Here is a 17,203-nt window from a genome sequence, read left to right on the forward strand (position 1 = left end):
ATGATATACGTTAGTACAAATTTATCACTACCAAAGCCCACCATTGCACTGTAGTGATGTAACAAAGCAGCTGTAGCTTGTATATAAAATATAGATGTAGCCTCTGGGTCTGAACAGTGAAGCCAATGTAGAAACGCTGTCAGTGTAGCATTGAACTAAATTAGGGCTGCCACGATTAGTCGACTAGTCACGATTATGTCGACTATCAAAATCGTCGACGACTAATTTAATAGTCGACGCATCGTTTGAAGCTTTGTAAGATCACAAAGGACGCAGGAATGAGTAGTAGGATTTAAGGGTGTAATAACGGACTGAAACAGAAGATGGCAGCACTGCATGTACAAGGATGCCAGCTGCCGTTAAACCCCGAAGAAGAAGAAGCTGTGTCCCAGAATTCATAGCGCAGCCCAGCGCAGTTGTCAACAATGGCGGCAGCTAGTTAGTTTTAACTTTACTCCTATTATTCTTTCTGGGTCACAAAATAAACGTTTAACATATTTTCAGGCGAGAATGTAGCTGTGTAAACCTCAAATATCTGCTCAGTTTATCAAGACACCACATATTTTCAAAAGCGCTCCGACGTTTTCGGAGACGTCTGTTACCCACTAGCTCGTTAGCTAGGCGGGGGCAAGGCTAACTAGAGCCGTGAGAACACCGGACTCCCGGCAAATCGTTTTCAAACCCACCACTGTCTTTCGCTACTCAGGTTAAACATGATATATAAGTCACTTAGATAACTTAAAATGTTATTGTTTGGCTTTCTTTAGTATTTTATTTGTTCCTGAGTAAATCGGTTTGGCTAAGATTAAAGTTATAGTTTTTGCACAGCTAAATAAACTTCAAGCAGACAGCTGATCATCAGAAGTTTGAGACGCTGGATAATATACTCCGGTGTCCTGTTATATTTTAGAAAGCAAGGAGTTTATTAAACTTCACCGAAACAATCTGCAAATTTCATTAAAAATTAATAAACTACCATCTTGTCTTTATTTTTAGTTAGCACAAACACTTCAAGCTGTAAGCTAATGATAGTTATATAAGACCAGATGCTGCTGGTGCAATAAGCTGTACGCTGTACGTCCAATGGATGATGATCTGATTAGTCGACTAATCGCAAAAATAATCGGTGACTAGTCGACTATCAAAATAATCGTTTGTGGCAGCCCTAAACTAAATGTTTAATCCTTGGGATGTCTTAATATAAGAAAAACATGTGCTACAGTAAAAACCCGTTTATTCCTTATGACAAATGTGTAAAATTACAGAATAAGTTCTGGTAGCTCATTATCCACACAGGGCTGCATTTATTAAAAAACTGTGTTTTGATTAATTCACAGATGAATTATTTTTAGCAGCATAGAACCACTATTAAACAAGAAATGTTTATGGTAGATGGTAGTGAAAAAACAAAATCTTCTGTGATTTGATTGTTTATCTATTATTTAACTACTTTGGTGTAGTAGGAATGGCAGTGGGGGAGGTCTTTAATTCAGACTCTATACCCTCCTTATCTAAGCCTTCCAGTGGGCCAGATTAGTCTTTGCCAGGCCGAATCTGGCCACCGGGCCTTATGTTTGAGTCCTCTGTTTTTGGACAGCAATTTGATTGGCTTTTTTTTTTTTTTTTTTTTTTTCCCCCCCAGTCAAATCTATCACTCACTTTCAAAACACAAAGATGTCAGGAGACAAAATGTTCAGTTCAAGACTTTTCTAACCATGACACGACATCAGTGGCTACATCTATCCTTTATATAAAGTATGGAAAAGTAATCCGAATCAAGTAATCAAGTATTTTAAATTGCCAATCATGGTATTAAACAAACCTACAGGCCAGACTAAACTAAATAATGCTTCAGTATCATCTCACATCATTCAGCACTAACAACCTTGCTATTAACCGCACAAATCTGTGTTAAATGTTACTTCAGCTGCAGTATTTCCAATTTTAAAAAAGGCACATAACAGTCACTGCAGTAACACTTGAGTGTCACACGGTGTCAGAAGTGTGTTTTTTCTCTAGAATGGTTTTGTGTGTAGTGTTTGTGCATGTTCTTTCACATGATGCCAACATGTTTATTCGTGATCAGGTGTGACTAGAAAGAGTCCACGTACGCCACTCTCAGACCTGCAGGGAACCAACACCATCAATGAAAAATCACCACGGTAAGTGGCCATGTTGTAAAATGTTGTCAGCAGAGTAGTGTGTTGACTCTGGTGGTATTATATCCCAAAGTGCCTCTAACGCATCCATCAGTGAATGTGTCTGTGTGATAGTCGTCTTTCCCCCAAAATATTAATAGAAATTACTTGAATGCTGTTATTGTGGCATTTTGTGGCCACAATGAGCAAAACATTGATATTGTGACAGTCCTAATTGTGTGTCCTACATGCAGTGGTAAGGATATTTGCCTCCCAGCATTGAGAGAGACATTGGATGCCTTTAAATAAATGGACGCACGTGCTTGTGACCCTGAGCGTTGGTCTCGTACCCCTCACTGACACTTTCTGTAATTAGCTGTGGACTGTGAGATTTGCAGCAGCACAGAGGGATTCATGCAAGTCAGCTTTTGTTACACAGGAGATCATTATGGAGCTGGTAACCCCCCCACCATCATCATCCTGCCTCCTCCTCCACGCTCCCCTCATCCTCCACATGCTAGGAGAACACTAAACCCCTTGCAGCTGCTTCCTCGGTGATGTAAAGTTGGAGCTATGCATCAGAGAGAAGTGCCTGGGGAGTAATAAATGTTCGGACCCTGCAGGGTGCATATCAGCTGGACAGAGCAGTGTTTTATGAGACTCTCTGAGACACTATGGAGATAAACAGTCACTACAGAAGCCATACTGTACTATCACCATTTGCAGAGATAGATGATCAACTGAGGAGAAAATCTCCCTTATATGGTGAACCAGATCCATACAGAAGATTTATGCTTTACTTTGTTTCGTGACGCAAAAAAATATTTTCTGATTTTGGCCATGTAGGGATGGAGTGCAAAGATTTTGATTGATACTTACACACTGGAGGTTTGTGGTTTTTCTACAGAAATTTATCATCTTGTAATGTAATGCTGACTGGTTGTACAAATCATCTGCATTTCTCCCCTTGGACTGTGCAGACATAACCTTGTGTTGATGATGGTGGAGGAGCATCCTTTGGGTCTCATCAGTGACCTCCACAGTAAGAAATGTGGTGGAAAGAATGCCCCTGTTTTTTTTGTTTTTTTTCCCCCGTCTTCTTCTTCTTTTTTTTTTCTTTTTTTTTTTTGGTACTTCCGGATTCAAATTTTCATCTTGATGTCCAATACAGTTCAGAATTAACACATGGATTTTTGAGCAAAAAAATTAAGTCATCTGTTTTGTGCATCATCACTATTTTTAAATCAGAATGAACTACACTGGTCGAGTAAGTTCTAACAATTTGACTCAATTTAGGTTACACCCATTTGATGCTTTAATCTAAACATACATGCTACTGCAGACTATCAGTTTATATTAGCATGCTAATATCTGCTTATTAATATACAAATTAAAGATACTGATGAGGCTGTATGAGAACGTCTTTAGCTTTACATAACATACCAGATTGTGCTAATGAGATAAAGTTGTTGGATGAGTAACAAGTCAAAGGTTTTCATCCTGTTTAGACCCTGAAAAAACATAATTTCTCTTGCAATCCATCCAATTCGTGCAGAGATAATTCATTTTTGGACCAAACTTGCTAAAATGGTTCCAAGAGCTGAATATTTGTTCCTTCTTGTGCAACAAAGATGCTAAACACAATAACACAGTAAGCGCAGACGCTGCGGTTTGGTTGTTTTAGTTTGGATATCGCCCAGATCTGCCAATCACACAGGTTATTTTTTACTCAGTATTTAAGCAGTGGACGTTAAGAGTCACTTTCAAACCAAGCAGGCAGCCCTGCAGCAGAAACTCTTCTCTTCTAACTGTTCAGTGGTTGTACCGAATTTGGTTACACACACACACACACACACACACACACACACACACACACACACACACACACACACACACACACACACACACACACACACACACACGTGTCCCACCTGGTTTTCTCTTTATGAATGATTCAACCTCCGGGTAATAACATACTGTGAGTCAGCGAGCATATCTTGCTGCTGTAGTCTGTGTGTAATAATGTGTGGCCTGTAACACATGTGGAGGAATTCTTGTAAACTCATGAATGATGAACGGGAAACAAAACAGCGCACCTCAGTGGATCTGAGGAAGCATGAGATAACCTTTAACTGCCACAGCTGTGCTCTGTTCTGAGTAGTGATGGAGACTGTTTACTTGTCTTTCGTTACCCCGCTTTCATTTTTGCTATGGGATAAAAACCAAAACAGTCTGATGGGTTTTAACCATGACTGACCACTTATGTTTTTGTTTGGGTTCTGGGCATGTGGTTGGGTTCCACCTTGAGGCCTGAGGTTTTGAACCCTTTGGGGCTTCAGTAAGGGATTTCTGTACAAGAGATTCATTCTGTCTTCTGGAAAAGGGAATGAAAATTACTTCCTCTATTTAACTTAGATCACACTATTTAAAAGTACCAAAAGGACAAAGCCACACAACCATGCGTTTGCCGCTGATTTCTAAACTTTCAGTATTCGTTGTTTAACGTCTCATCTGACAAACCAAGTGCAAAGGAAAACAGTGATTTCTAAACAGATGTTTGGAAACTGTTGTGGTAAAATAAAGAAACACTACAGTGGTGGCATAGATCTTAAGACATGTTCAATAGCTCAATGACTTATCAAGTAAACTTTTTACGGTAAGGAGCAGGTTGTTGCCGATAATCCTTTAGGTTATATAAAATATGTAAGGGGAAAAAAGCTAGATTCAGCTAGATTAAAGTTGGAGAATCAGTGACTGACACTGCCTGGTTTATTATTTGTGTTTCTTATTTTTGACAGTTTTAATTATTAGTATATATTTTATGGACCCTGCAAGCTTGACAAAGAAGGGATGAAATAACTGATTTTATAGACAGCGTCATGAATGGCAAGGTGAAGACTCAAATACAGACTCACCTGCAGACAGATGTAAGCAAAAAGCGCACTATTAGTTCAGCTGATTTCACAGCCCAGAATTATATAGTCCATGAGATGGAAACCAAAAACCAGAGCATTTCAAAAACACACGGGAATGGGAAGATACTGAGACAAACACTTAAGGGAAGACAACACTATATACCCACATAGCAAGCCGGCACTGCTGGCTGACTTCTAGCATGATAAGACGTATGTCAACCAGATGTGGGCCAGGGCTGGCATAGATGGCACTGTCTATGTGATGCATTGCCACACCTGGCTGGTTTGTAGTTTGGGTTATGGGGCCCAGGCCCATTGAAAACAGGTCTGGCCCGGATCTGGCATCAAGCTGGGACTTCTGACTGACTGATGTCATGGCAGAGTGTATGTCAACTAGATGTGGGCCAGGTCTGGCAATGATGGCACTTTGTTATGTTCCTATTTTCCTATTTTAGTTAGAAGACTCAAATGCCATGTTGCAACACTATACTGCTATGGTAGCCAGCGTTTCAAATGCAGGTTTGACAGGTTTGTGAGTGTACACTTTATCCAAAACCTAGTGACGGTTTACTCATGCACAGCCAGCGGGTGGCTGTAACTCAGGAGGTAGAGCAGGTCACCTTCTAATCAGAAGGTCAGTGGTTCAATCCCTGGCTCCTCCAGTCTGCATGTCAGGAGTGTGAATGTGTATGAATGTAGTTAGGAGGCACTCAGTTTAGAGAAAGTTTGTGACTGGGTGAATTTGGTATGTTGTGTAGCACACTTTGAGTAATCCGAGAGAGTAGAAAAGCGCTTTATAAGAATCAGCCCATTCACTGTCTAAACAGTTTTACATGTTACTTTTGCACTATTACGTTCCAGCACATGTTGTTATTACATGGCTTGATTAAGGTACACATTAGGCTGACATCTGGGACCAGAGCTGAAACTGTTCTGGGCCAGCACAGGGCCAGCAGTGTGTCTGCAACTGGCCCGTGGCTGCACACAACTTACACATGGCCCTCATACCACAAAGAATGACAGCCCTTTGGTGGCCCAGATCAGGTTTGCCAAAGGTAATCCACACATGGGCCAACACAGGACCACCACTGTGTCTGCAACTGGCCTTGTGCTGACCCATGTGTGGGCTACATCTGGCAAACCAGATCTGGGCCACCAAAGGGCCGTCATTCTTTGCGGTATGTGGGCCATGTTTAAGCACATTGTGTGGGCCAGATCTTGGCCATACCAATTTTGCTATGTTGGTAAACACATTAAGGTTATTAAAGAAAGTGGACATAACTGAATAAGAAGATGGAGGAGGAAACCAAAGACAATGAAAAAAGATGGGATTAAAATGAAAATATACACTAGAGACAAGTAACCAATCAAAATAAAACAGGAAGTTAGAAGCCAAACAGGGAGAAACAGACATGTGAATGAACTTAACCTACAGGAACTGACACAAGAGGATGAGACAGAAACTGCTGAGAGAACAAACATTAAAACTAAACTACAACAAGAACTACAAGCTTAAAAAATGCTAATGAAAACGGGGAGAAAAATTAACCAAGGTATGAACAACAAACATAAAATTCATCCTCCGAAGGCAGTCAGACCTCTGCTCCCGACGGTGCGTCTACATCTATTGTAGTACTCTTTGTTTAGCACACACTGTAAATATAAAATATTGGACTTCCACAGTACATCCCTCAGGTACTCTTGATCAGCTTCAAGTGAACAAAGTAAAAGTAATAAATGTATTTCAGAAGATATTCTACGCAGGCTAAAAAAGTAAAGTTACAACAAGACATATTTCTTAGTTTATGGGAATAGATGGCTGTGATTAATTGAAAAAAAAATTGAGAACTAACTGCTCAAATTGTTTTGTATTGTATTGCTTTTAATTAATAAATGTATGAAACTATTAATGATGTATAGAATTATTATTATATAGAGATCAACATAGATTTAAAGTTTGATTTGCTTTAAAAGATGTCTTTTATTTTTTTATTTTCAAATTATTCACTGGTCTGTATGTTTGGTCTGAAGGGGTTCCCCAGGGCTCGGCTGGAACGGGCGCGTGGGTAGACAGAGCCGCTTATCATCCAGCAGCTCTACTGCAGAAGATGATGGCATCTTTCTCAACTCTACCAGCAGCAAACTCCTGGAGAGAGCCCACGACATCCTCATGTCAGTATCGAGATGCTATTTTCTTTTCTGCTCTACAGTAATTTGTTATTTTGGTTAGCACTGCAGTCTAGACACAAGTAAACCCTAAAGTTCAAACATCTGTCCTGATGAAGTCTCCTCCAGCAATGACTACATTCCTGCAAGCTCAGTCAGTGCTGATCTCTAGTTGAACCTGACCTCTAAACCCCTGTATGGCAGAGAGCAAGTGAAGGAGAATTTCTTTCCCCTCAGGGATCAATAAAATTCTGCTTTATTGACAGGAATATGACATATTTAGGAAAAAATCTGAAATTATAGGTTGTTTTGTTGACCAGACTTAAAAAAGAAAAGACAAACCCACCTGTCTCACTTGCTGATTTAAAGAACTGCTGAACTAGATTTTCAGTTTTTGTTTTATTTTTCTTCCAGGAGGAACAAAAACTACAAATCTAAGCCCGTTCTTCCAAAGGTACAGTGCACAGTATTTTTCAATTTACCCTTATAGGTCACAGTGCATACAGACAACAGGCATAAAGTCACCATGACTTGTTCCCCAGGGCTCTGTCCTGGGGCCACTCCTGTTTACTATACATATATATCACCAGTCTTGAATTTAAGCGTTTGGATATTTAATTTTTATACAGAAAGATATGGTGATCTGCTTCCGAACAGTACCAGGCTCTTTAGCAGTTGAAATATTAAAAAAACAAATACTGAAAACAGCAAAGCAAAACATGCACTATTTTTAAATGCAAAATCAAAAGCACTAAATATCCCATCTGTTGGTGCTTCTCTAAGATTGAGTTTGTATGTGAAACCACTCTGAGCTTTATAAATAGTTTTAGATAAGTCTGTCTTGATATGTGTCCATCTTGCTTACTGAGGAACATCCTTCAGATGAGTATCAGAAGAAGGACTTACTGCTCCTGTCGGTTCCTATAGCCTGTACTGGAAAAAGTGAGCTTCTCTCACTAAACCAATTTTAAATGAGTTGAAGGAAAGTAAATATAGCTGTAGAGGATTTTAACTGACTCTTATGTATGTATTTTTCAATCTTGGCGACCCTTTTATTTGCTAAATACAAATTAAATAGATGGTACTTCTTATATTATTAACTGACTCTGACATTATTATTGTTGCAGCATTTACTCAATGTGAAGTCACTGAAGTACCTCAACAATCTGACGCTTCACGACCGCATCACCAAGTCATTGCTGCACCTCCACAAGAAGAAGAAACCACCCAGCATCAGCGCACAGTTCCAGGTCTCTCTCTCTCTCTCTCTCTCTCTCTCTCTCTCTCTCTCTCTCTCTCTCTCTCACTCACTCACTCACTCACTCACTCACTCACACACACACACACACACACACAGAAAGCAGTCGCATACAGAGCTCAATAATTTGCTTCTCAGTGCTTCTCACAATAAAAATCTCACCAGGGTGAGATTGAGCAGGCTGGAGGAATCCCCTCCCAGCTGTGAACGTGACAAAAACAAGGTGTGTCCATTTGATGGCTTAGTTTATTTTAGTGCAGCCTTTACTGCTCACTGTCTAATCCTGGATCCAGTGTGTGTGAGGTGTCTATCATGTAGTTACCCACACCCAAAAGTCATATTTGTATGACATCGTGTCTGGTAATAAAATATATTTGATTTAGTGAAAAATAAAAACACACAAACACACCCTTTGGAAAATTCTTCACAAAGAATGAACAGAGGCACAGCTTCCAGTATCAGTATCAGAATGATTCGGTGCTCTTCAGGTCCAAAATGTCTGATAGGAGCTAGCATTGTTAGCTAGTAACACACAAAAGGCTGAGAACAAATTCCAGAGAGCAAAATTTTCTATTTTCTTCCCAAGTTCTTTGAACGTGAACTGTGTGCTCTGGCTGTTGGAGGTAGAGACGAGCGCTGAGGCCCCTCTGGCAGGCAGCCCTGGCCCCTGTGTGTGGATGACTTCACTTTCCACATCCTGTGCTGCACTGAGTGCTTTAATCTCCCATGGAGGGGGAGGAGACTGAATTCCTTCTGCCACTGAATTATCGCGCACACATGCTGACACATATGTGCATGTGTTTACACACACACACACACACACACACACACACACACACACACATACAATGACGGCACATGGAAATGTTGCACACATGTCTTTGTCCTTTTTATTTCCAGTCTGCATGCTAACATAGACTTGTTGCTGGTAATTATGATCCCAGGCAGATACTTTAATCTTGCAGCACAAGAGCTTTGCTTGCAAATGGACCAGTTACTTATAGCTGACAACAGTCACCTGACTTTGACTTCTGCCTGTCAAACAGCTGTGAAGTGAGCCTCAGCTCGTTATCTTCTTCTCTGTTAATTCTAATATTTTGGTTTTTGTGTCTTGTCCTCTAGGCCTCTCTCAATAAGCTAATGGAGACTCTGGGTCAGTCTGAGCCTTATTTTGTCAAGTGCATCCGTTCCAATGCTGAGAAGGTACAGTGTGCTCCCTCCAGCCTGCGGCCACTTTGACTGTTTCGGTGTAGTTTTCAAAGCATTACTTATTTCCTTTGAAGTTTGGACTTTTTTTTTTTTTTAAAGCTGTTTATCATTTTCCCGTCGTCTCTCTGCAACCTCTGCTGCCTGTCGCTCTTCCTTTTTTTTTTAACACCCCCTGATGCCTCCTTTTTTTTCTCCCTCTCTTGCTTTCTTTCTCTCTTTCAGCTGCCCTTACGGTTTAACGATAACCTGGTGCTGAGGCAGTTGCGTTACACAGGTATGCTGGAGACAGTACACATCCGGCAGTCGGGTTACAACATCAAGTACACTTTCAAGGTAATACACTCAATTACACTGTGTATACTCTTCAAGCATCTGGTTACGCTTCATAATAACCACTTAGAGATGGGTAAAAGGTGTCCTTTAATGTCAATAACAACCCCGAGTCTGTTGTGGGTTTGGCTGAAGTATTTTATAACCCAGAGTGGTTGGGCTCACTGCTCTATCCATCCATCTTCCTAACCTCTTGTTCAGTTAGGGATCCTTTAATTAGTGATTACGGATTGTTAATGTACTTTCCCTTAATTAAAATTCAACATTTAATAGGAATGATTAACCAAAAAAATAGTAATGTAGTGCAGAAAAAGTTACTTGTGACTAAACCAGGTACAGTACAATATAAAATATATTTTAAGATAGATCATTTTTTGTTAGACAAACGAATAATGGAAGTAAACATATTTTATACAATTACTAATAATTATAATTTTGGTTTTTTTTAAAGTAAAATAACTCTCAAGAACTCAATTTACAACCCTATCTTTATAACCGTCATTTATTGTTTTGTTTTTTTTCTTTGGATGCAACATGTTGCTTTCATCATAAAAATCATGTAAACTTTATGAGAGAATGATGGAAGATCTGTCTTTAATCTGTCCTATGATACCCGATTATGTGCTTTCCATAATAAACTAAAAGGTTTGCAGCAAAACTTTTCGTTATTAAGTTATTTGTCTTGACAAAGGCCTGCAGACCTACAGAAGACACTATTCATAAATTTTCTCAGGCTGAGCATTTACCCTGATTAGTGAACTAATCTGTGTAAAACTGAAGCTCCCCTTTAAACACTGTTCATTTCCCGAATCTCCCCTTCTTGCGTTATTTTGCGATCTTTGTCGATAAATGCCAAAGATCTTAATTTCCAGAATGCACTGAAAGAGCCAGTTGCTAAAAGTTCAGCAGTAGATTATAGCTACGCAGGCCAGAGTGCTGCTGAAGCGCTCCTGAGCCAAAACTTAAACAACACTCATGTTTCCACAAGTGCAGGCGCCAGCCATGAATTCATCTCCAGGAAACTTGTCGGTGATGTTGCTTCATTTGGGGGTTCATTGTATGTTGTGTCATGAGGGACTTATGAGGGATGTGATGTGGCAGCCATCTTTAACCACACTGGCTCTCATAGGAATGATGTCAACCCTGTAAGAAATGTGACTAATAAAGCAGATGAAGTTAGATGCAGATTTGGGAGTGGCTCACTCCTACCTCAGTTTTTTTTTTCATTTGCTTTCCATGTTGTGGAGGCGTGTAACCAGTATAGTTTTATTATTTAAGATCTTTACTGCCAGGATTCCTAAATAGTAATTTCAGAGGCATTTTAACATAGGTGACTCTTTAAGTTTGTCCAAATGTCAGATGTTTAAAGTGAGAAAATGCTCGATTTAAAGAAAAAAATGAAATAATTTTGAATTTGATGGGAGCAACTTTTCTCAAAAAGGCTTGGACACGCCACGGTTACCAATGTGCAGCAGCCCCTCTTCTTCTAACAGCAGTCTGTAAATGAACAGTTTTCCACTTTGCCCCAGATGAACTTTACCCCAGAGAAGACAGCAGGTTTTCTAGATCATGCTCACATATGGCTTCTCTCCATGGCAGAGCTTTGCTCAGCTTTGTGAATGGCACTGTGACCTGTTTCTGGACATGTTCTTGAGTCCATGCAGTGATTTCCATGTTTTTAATGCAGTGCCACCCAGGTCCCACAGATGTATGAATTTCTAATCAAGTAGCTCAACTTTTATTTTTATTTCTTGGATGCATATAGTTATAGTTTTAACCTTTACCCTACCAACTAGCTCTTCAATCAATGCGAAATAAAATTTCCAATAAAATTTGTAATGCTACTATAAAAACAGCTTACTTTCTATATGTTCATATCATTATGGCTTTAAGTCTAACATTTAGTTTATAATACCAGTGAGCTGGTATTTCGATGACCTCACTTTGATAATTTTAGCATCAGAGTTGGTCATTTACCAAAAATTCTCCCAAACATATTGAGTGCTGCGGTCAGCTGTAATTAGAAATATCTTGAGCATGGGATCATTTTGGAGGACTCTGCTGTTCAGAACAGAGGCTCTACTTTGTCCCCTGCTTTCCGAAACACTCCCCGTGCTTGTAATTGTATAAACACAGCATCTGTTTCCCTGTCAACCCCCTACAGCCCAGGGTGCAGACTGTATTGACTTCAGACAATGAGCCTCAGTTTGAAGAGTGGGAGTTCAGCATATTTATACCATGATGTTTGAGCTTAACTACGGATGACATGGATTTTCACCTGAAACCACATGATGCTCGACAGCATTTTTTAAAATGTTGCTGTTCCTGTAAGAAGGGTGTCTCGTTTCAGTCTGGAGACATATTTTAAATTAATCCCCACTAAAGTGAAACATCTCTGTACAGGAATCTTGTGACTTTTAAAAAATTAAAATCCAGAACATAACAGAGCTGTGGGATGCATCTCATTAATAGCTGTCCTTGTTTCTTTGATAGGACTTTGTCCACCACTTCAGTGTGCTGCTTCCAGAGGGCACCAGTGCTACCAGAGAGGGCATCCAGCAGTGCCTGGACCAGCTAGACCTAAAAGCAGATGGATATCAAGTTGGAAAGACAAAGGTAATCCTTCTCCCTTCTTTTCTCCAGATCTTTTATATCAGCTTAAAAACTGTCGAGGCTATTTCTGATGTGTGTTACATTTTCTGTGTACATATCCATGATATGAGAGTCATTCACTGAAAAAAATGTGAGGTTTTTACATTGTTTCAACTGCTTTCTTTAGTTTTTTTTAACAGTTAAATACAAGGAAAACCGTGACTGGTCAAGGACATTATGGATGGGGAGTTGGGATAAACTCATTAAAGAATCCTCTTTAATGAGGATTTAAAAAAAGAAATATGAGTGTCACATATTTGGTATTTTTGTCTAGGGTATGAATGGGGCATGATAGAGGAGTGCATGTTTCTGGGATGGTGTCTATATAATTAGAGGGTCATTCTTGACATTCTTGTGACCACATATGCATCCAAGGCTTTCTGAAGCATGTGTGTTTGCTTGTAATTTTTTTTTTAAGTTTTGTCTCAATAAGTGTGGATGCCCTGTACTGACTCCATCACGGCTCCTCCCCTCAGGTGTTTCTGCGGGAGGCTGAGCGTCAGCAGCTGCAGGCCTTCCTCCACAAGGAAGTTCTGAGACTCATCGTCATGCTGCAGCGGCGATTCAGAGCCCAGCTGGAGAGGAAGCAGTTTGTCCGGATGAGAGAAGCAGCGGTCTGCATCCAGGTATAGTACAGCGCTCTTCCCCGTCACTCCTTTCATCTCCATCTACTTTGCATCAGTCATTTCCTTATGTCTGAGTTCTTACTATAGAATTTGTGAGATTTTTAATTTTGTTTTGTTTAATTTTATGCCTATATCAGGCAAAAGGGTCTGTGTATTGTAACTGAAAATGAATCACAGCCCATTGTCCTCTTTGTTCTATGTAATAATGTGTTAAGTACAGTGCAAAGTTTGCAAAAAGAATATGAACGTACGTGGAAGAACACCTCACTCACAGATGATATTGTCAGCCACCTCCTTATGCCAACTATTGTACTTTCCTTCATTTGACACTCCCAGTTAAAAAGAAAAAAAATCGAAGTCCACTTTGAACGAAGGTGCTTGTACATTATTGGATTAGTTGTCTTCGATGAGCATGAAAGATGTTTTCATTACAGAGATGGTGGCGCTCTGTCCGGTCCATAGACGAGGAGGATGACGACTATGACCTCAGTGTCCAGGAGGGGGCAGCTTTGTGTCTGCAGAAACACTGGCGAGGTTACAGAGATCGTCAGAGGTTCAGGCTGTGGAGGGCGGCTGCTCTGGTGCTACAGAGGGCATGGAGGTTCTGGCTCCGTCGGCGCTGCACGGCAGCTCTGGTCATTCAGGCAGCCTGGCGCTGTCACCGAGCCAGAGAAGCCGACTTGCGCCTGTATGCTGCTGTGATACAACTACAGGCAGTTTGCAAAGGCTTCCTCACCAGGCGAAGGTAAGCCATGCACCTGTTTATAGAAACTTCAGGTATATAAGCATTTTAAAAGGGTCAATACTCTGAAAATAGCTTCTAAGAGTGTGTGATTTTTATTTTTTTTCTCCCCCCTCTAAAGCTGGTTAAAAACCAGATTAATCTTTGCACACAGCTCCTGCCATGTATTTGGGCATTGTTCAGGCTAGGCTTGGTACATGTAACAGCATAGAATTACGCAAGCAATCCGTCCCAAAGCAGCTCTACAGCTGAGCTGCTGTGAGCTCAGAATTTGTGTATGAGACTCCGACACCGCTGAATGTTCGAGCTAGATCAAATTTGTCATCAGTAACTTTACTTGTACAAAGAGTGATGAAAGATGTTAGATGTTTAATTTACGTTAACACAGTAATACTTTCCTGATTGTCAGCTTCAAGAAACTAAGAGAGCAGAAACTCAGGGCGAAAAGGGAGCAGCAGGAACAGCTCCTTCAGCTCCAGAATGGCCAGGTGAGCCTCTCGCAAGACGAGGAGGAGGAGCCACAAGAAATAATTATGGGACTGGACCTCAGCACTTGGGAGGATCGTTCCTACGAACAACGAGAAAAGAGCCTCCAGGAGGTGGTTAAGGAGGCAGGAGGAGAAGATGCTGCGACAAAAGAGAGCCCCTCCAAAACACAAACTGAAGCAGCAACTTCAGTACCAGCACCCTCTGTGACGGTGCGAGAAAGGGCTAGGACTGCAGATGAACCTAGCCAGAGAACCACCCGGGCCAAGAGAGAGAGCCGGCGGATGAGAGAGTTGGAGCAGGCCCAGTTCAGCCTGGAGCTTCTCAAAGTGCGGGCAAATAGCGGCGGAGCAGCGTCCCCGTGCGAAGACCGGCGCTGGTCTCTTGAGCTGGTGCCTCCTGCAAGCCCACCTCTGCTTTCACCCCAAGGCACACCTGACAGCCAGAGCTCCAAAGGCAGCTTTGAGCTTCTCATGATGGATGAGGAGCCACCAAAGGCCAGAGAAGAGGTGACAGACATTGAGGACCCCTTCTCCCCTCTCCCGCCAGTTTCTCCAGTTTCAGACCCTAAGGTGGATGTTGTTTCAACAAGCCCCAAGCCAGCGGAACCATACAGGACAGAGCTTTCTGATACTGTTGCCCACCAAGGCAGCCCGATCAAAACGGACCCCGCCCATGTAGATCCGCCCAAAGTCGACTACCTCCCAACCTTTTATGTCCCTGCTGGTGAGGGCAGCGCAGTAATCTCCCATTCTGCTGCAGAATCTCAACAAAGCAAAGATGCAGCCGTCTCCACAGCCACATCAGTCATCAACAGAAGAGAGTCAACACGGCGCCCAGTGGTGGTGGTCATCAGTATGCAGAAAGAAATACCACTAAGTGAGGAGCTGAGTAACGCTGTCCGCCCCTCTGTAGAAGTTCGAGATTCTACAGCCCAGACGGGCGACTTAACACCTGCATCAAAGAAACCAGACAGACCTGCCGTCCCTGCTCCCACCTCAGTGCCTCAAGCGGACCAGGCTGTCATAGAGAAGCTGGTGCGCCTGAACGAGGAGAAGGAGGAAAGGCAGCGTAATCAGCAGCAGCAGAATGAAAAGGAGATGATGGAGCAGATAAGACGTCAGAAAGAAGTGCTGGAGAAGCAGCGTCTCTACTTCGCTCAGTATGAAAGAGATATGTTTGAGAAACAAAAAGACGAGGCTCTGCTCAAGATAGAGCAGAGTCGACAGAGCGGACAAGATGTCAGTGGAACCGCAGCCTCCAGGAAGCCCCTCAGACCCATTTCGGTGCTGGTTCAGAGAGCAGCAGGGGAGGTTCCTCATACCAGGACGCTGTCAGACTCCACTGTTCCTCAACCCCAGCAGCCTCCACCACCTGCTTCTCCTCCTACAAAAATTCACATGGAGAATAAGCCAGTTCCCGAGGGCTGGGCACCCAAACTCACACTAGAGTCCAGAGACAGGGGAGGAATTAAAGAGAGAGCAACTGCCAAGAAGCCACCAAGCGATCAAGGCACTGCTGTTGGTATGAGAGATAAGCCTGGCAGCATCTTCTTCTCTCCAAATGACAAAGTGACATTTGCAAAGTGAGTACCAAATTAAACTATTTATGCATTTTTATTTTTTGTACTACAATAGCAGATTTGAGGTGGAGGCTGGGACTTTTCACAGAGCTTGTCTCGTTTCTCCAAATAAACATACATTTTGGGATGTTTCAAATGACTCCGAAGTAACAGAAGAGTGTCTTTAATTTTTCTTCCATACTCTGGAGTTCTCTACCTCTATTAAGCAATAAGCATGACACATTTGTTCATGCTTATTACTTAATAGATTCACTACATTGATGAAATTTTCTGTGCTTATGTTTTTTCCCATCAGGTTTGCCACTGATACTGTCACTAAAGACACACAAGCTGCCATCTCCAAAGAGGAACCAACGTCTGTGCCCAAATCGTCTAAGGGAACAAAAGCGCGGGATGTAAGCAATTTTTTAAAATGAGCATTTTGTTTGACGTGTGTTTGCATATTTTCAGGAGTGCAGTTTTGTATTGTGAACGAATGAATCTTGGCAGGATAGCTCAGCTAAGCATAGCGCAGTACACCAACATGAGGACCACGATGCACTGAAGCTCAGGTTATTAAAGGCTCCATTAAAACATGCTGTTATCACTTCTGGTAAACTCCAGGTTGGCAGAGCGGGCCAAAAAAAGAAAGCCAGAATGGCACGGACCCGCTCCGACTTCCTCACCCGCACCCCCTTTCTCTCAGTTGGGGGCGATTCAGACGAGGAGGACTATGATGGCGACAGCCTCCACAGCCCCCGTCATTACACTCTACCCCACTCCAAACAGAGCTCCACGGAGACATGCCTAAGAGAGTCCTGTTTCAGTGACTCAGACATGGTAACAGGCGCCATCCAAGCCACAAGTGGCCCTCTCTAAGTTCTTATAAGCGTGGCTTCTCTTTCTAACCCACTCAGCAGAGAGAGCATAGGTCTGCATCACACCTCTGAATCAATATGAGCTCCAATAAATTTCTCTTTTCTCAATAATAAGTTTTTAAAAAAATTAACAAGTTTTCTGGCAGGTATTTCAAAGGCATATTGGAATACCTGCCTTGAGATCATTTTGGATTTTATGTTTGGGGTAATGTGTAATATTCATGTCAGCTTTTAAAGACGTG

General features: G+C 41.7%; 1 protein-coding gene across 6 annotated transcripts in view; it reads left to right on the plus strand.

The window, feature by feature from the left end:
* Nucleotides 1-17,203, plus strand: part of myo9aa (myosin IXAa) — a 97,560-nt gene that overhangs the window by 71,261 nt on the left and 9,096 nt on the right. For 5 of the 6 annotated variants that reach the window (XM_085459183.1, XM_085459205.1, XM_085459199.1 and 2 more), the window contains exons 16-27: nucleotides 2,087-2,162; nucleotides 7,085-7,225; nucleotides 7,634-7,673; nucleotides 8,347-8,469; nucleotides 9,600-9,680; nucleotides 9,909-10,019; nucleotides 12,510-12,632; nucleotides 13,145-13,294; nucleotides 13,729-14,039; nucleotides 14,446-16,107; nucleotides 16,400-16,499; nucleotides 16,708-16,923. In XM_085459183.1, coding sequence (XP_085315309.1) covers nucleotides 2,087-2,162; nucleotides 7,085-7,225; nucleotides 7,634-7,673; nucleotides 8,347-8,469; nucleotides 9,600-9,680; nucleotides 9,909-10,019; nucleotides 12,510-12,632; nucleotides 13,145-13,294; nucleotides 13,729-14,039; nucleotides 14,446-16,107; nucleotides 16,400-16,499; nucleotides 16,708-16,923 — 3,134 coding nt within the window. The remainder of the gene's footprint in view (nucleotides 1-2,086; nucleotides 2,163-7,084; nucleotides 7,226-7,633; nucleotides 7,674-8,346; nucleotides 8,470-9,599; nucleotides 9,681-9,908; nucleotides 10,020-12,509; nucleotides 12,633-13,144; nucleotides 13,295-13,728; nucleotides 14,040-14,445; nucleotides 16,108-16,399; nucleotides 16,500-16,707; nucleotides 16,924-17,203) is intronic. The other variant, XM_085459219.1, reaches the window with a different exon arrangement.

Source organism: Copadichromis virginalis, linkage group LG1 (assembly GCF_057382275.1).
Source record: "Copadichromis virginalis isolate Kocher_CV1m ecotype Utaka linkage group LG1, C_Virginalis_male_GT1.1, whole genome shotgun sequence".
Lineage (NCBI taxonomy): Eukaryota > Metazoa > Chordata > Actinopteri > Cichliformes > Cichlidae > Copadichromis > Copadichromis virginalis.